Source organism: Ursus maritimus, unplaced genomic scaffold (assembly GCF_017311325.1).
Source record: "Ursus maritimus isolate PB19 unplaced genomic scaffold, ASM1731132v1 scaffold_19, whole genome shotgun sequence".
Lineage (NCBI taxonomy): Eukaryota > Metazoa > Chordata > Mammalia > Carnivora > Ursidae > Ursus > Ursus maritimus.
The window spans coordinates 3,486,994-3,488,678 of record NW_024424341.1 but is presented as its reverse complement, the minus strand read 5'-3'; the positions used below and the strand labels follow the sequence as shown (position 1 = coordinate 3,488,678).

The window sequence follows — 1,685 nt, the reverse complement described above, 5'->3', positions numbered from 1 at the left end:
CCCCCCCCCCCCGGGACCATAGCTCAGCGTGTGCCCTGCCTTGCACGTGGCCCCAGCCACTCTCGTGCTTCCGGATGAAGTGGGGTCCACCTGGGGTCCACGTGGGTAGTCTGTGCCGGAGGCTTGGGCGGCGTGAGCCAGTGTCTGTGGACCCACCGTGGTGTAGGCACATGAGGGGGTCTCCTTGCCCCCAGAGTGCAGGGTGGATGTGTGAGTGCTGCAGACTTCGCCGGGCCCAGGCAGGGCTCTCGAGGACCCCCAGACAGTGCCGGATGCCCCCGGGCCAGGCCCTGCCTGCGCTCCAGCTGCCCCTCAGCCGGGACATGTCCGGGTCGCGGCTACTAGAGACTCACAGGGAGAGTGTGGGGCCACCGGAGGCAAGGCGGGTGCCTGCTGGGGGTTGGGACCTGGGGAGCACGGTGACCACCTTTGTTGACCCTCTGCCCCTCATGCCGCCTGTCGTGGGGGGAGCAGCCGTTGACCTGAGCAGCTGGCCGGCTTGGCTGCCTGGGGGCCTTCTGCTTTGGACCCTGGAGTGCTTGCCTTCCAGCCCCGCCCTAGGCCCTGCCCATCCCGGGCCCCCCACCCCCACCAGCTCTGCCCCCTCCACCCCTTCTCCAGGGGAACAGCGGGTAGGAGTGATGCTGGGCTCCGGGGTTCTTTTCGGGGTGACAGAAGTGGTGGGGAAGTCAGGTAATGTGATGGTGGCACAACTCAGCGTGCTAGAAATCAGTGATCTTTATGCTTTAAATGATGAATTAGGTCTCAGTGTTTAAAACGTGAGAATAGATTGCAGTCGCTATCTAAGAAAAGAGGTGAGCCACCCGTGGCCACTTCTCCATGTCCCCACCTGCCAGGCCCATCCGGCGCGCTGGCCCCCAGGGCCTCCTGTAACCCCTCCGCCCACAAGCACACGGAAGGCTCAGGGCCCTGTTCGGAGCCTGGGGGTCTTGCCCCCACCCCTGGGCGTGGGAATATGTCTGCTCTGCGGGGGCTCCTGTCTCCATCAGAGTGTGGCCGGGTCGCCCTTCCTGCCCGCCCTGCTTGCGCTCCCGCCTCCTTTCCCCCTTGGGTCGGGGGTCGGGGCAAACGTGAGAGGCCCTGGGAGTTGGAGCTCCCTGCACCTTGTGCCCCTGCTGGGCCCATCCCTAGTTGGCGGGGGTCAGCCAGAGCCCTCGGCGGGTGTGACCCCTGCTCACGCTGCTGTACCCTTCCTTCTCCCGCAGGGTCTTCACTGAGCAGCGAATCGTCCCCCGTGTCCTCGCCGGCCACCAACCATAGCTCCCCGGCCAGCACGCCCAAGCGCGTGCCCATGGGCCCCATCATCGTCCCCCCTGGGGGCCACAGTGTGCCCAGCACGCCCCCTGTGGTGACGATCGCCCCAACCAAGACCGTCAATGGCGTCTGGAGGAGCGAGAGCCGGCAGGTGAGTACCAGGGCACGTGGGGGCAGCCGACGGTGCGAGAAGGACGCCGCTTGGGGGTGGGGCTCACCTGGAGGGTCTTCGTGTTGGGAGGAAATCCGAGGGTGCCGGTCAGGTGGCCACAACCGAGCAGCAGACCAGGGGCTCCCATGACGGGTTTATTCTTTGTGTCTCTGGAGGCTGGTGTCCGCACCCCTGCTGTGGGCAGGGCAGCCGTCCCCTGAGTCCCTCTCCCTGTGTCCTCACCCAGCGTTCCTTCTGT

General features: G+C 66.2%; 1 protein-coding gene across 1 annotated transcript in view; it reads left to right on the top strand.

Annotated features, from left to right (window-relative positions):
• The window catches only part of GSE1 (Gse1 coiled-coil protein), a 46,299-nt gene that overhangs the window by 11,584 nt on the left and 33,030 nt on the right, over positions 1-1,685 (top strand). The window contains exon 2 of the mRNA XM_040633230.1: positions 1,227-1,426. Coding sequence (XP_040489164.1) covers positions 1,227-1,426 — 200 coding nt within the window. The remainder of the gene's footprint in view (positions 1-1,226; positions 1,427-1,685) is intronic.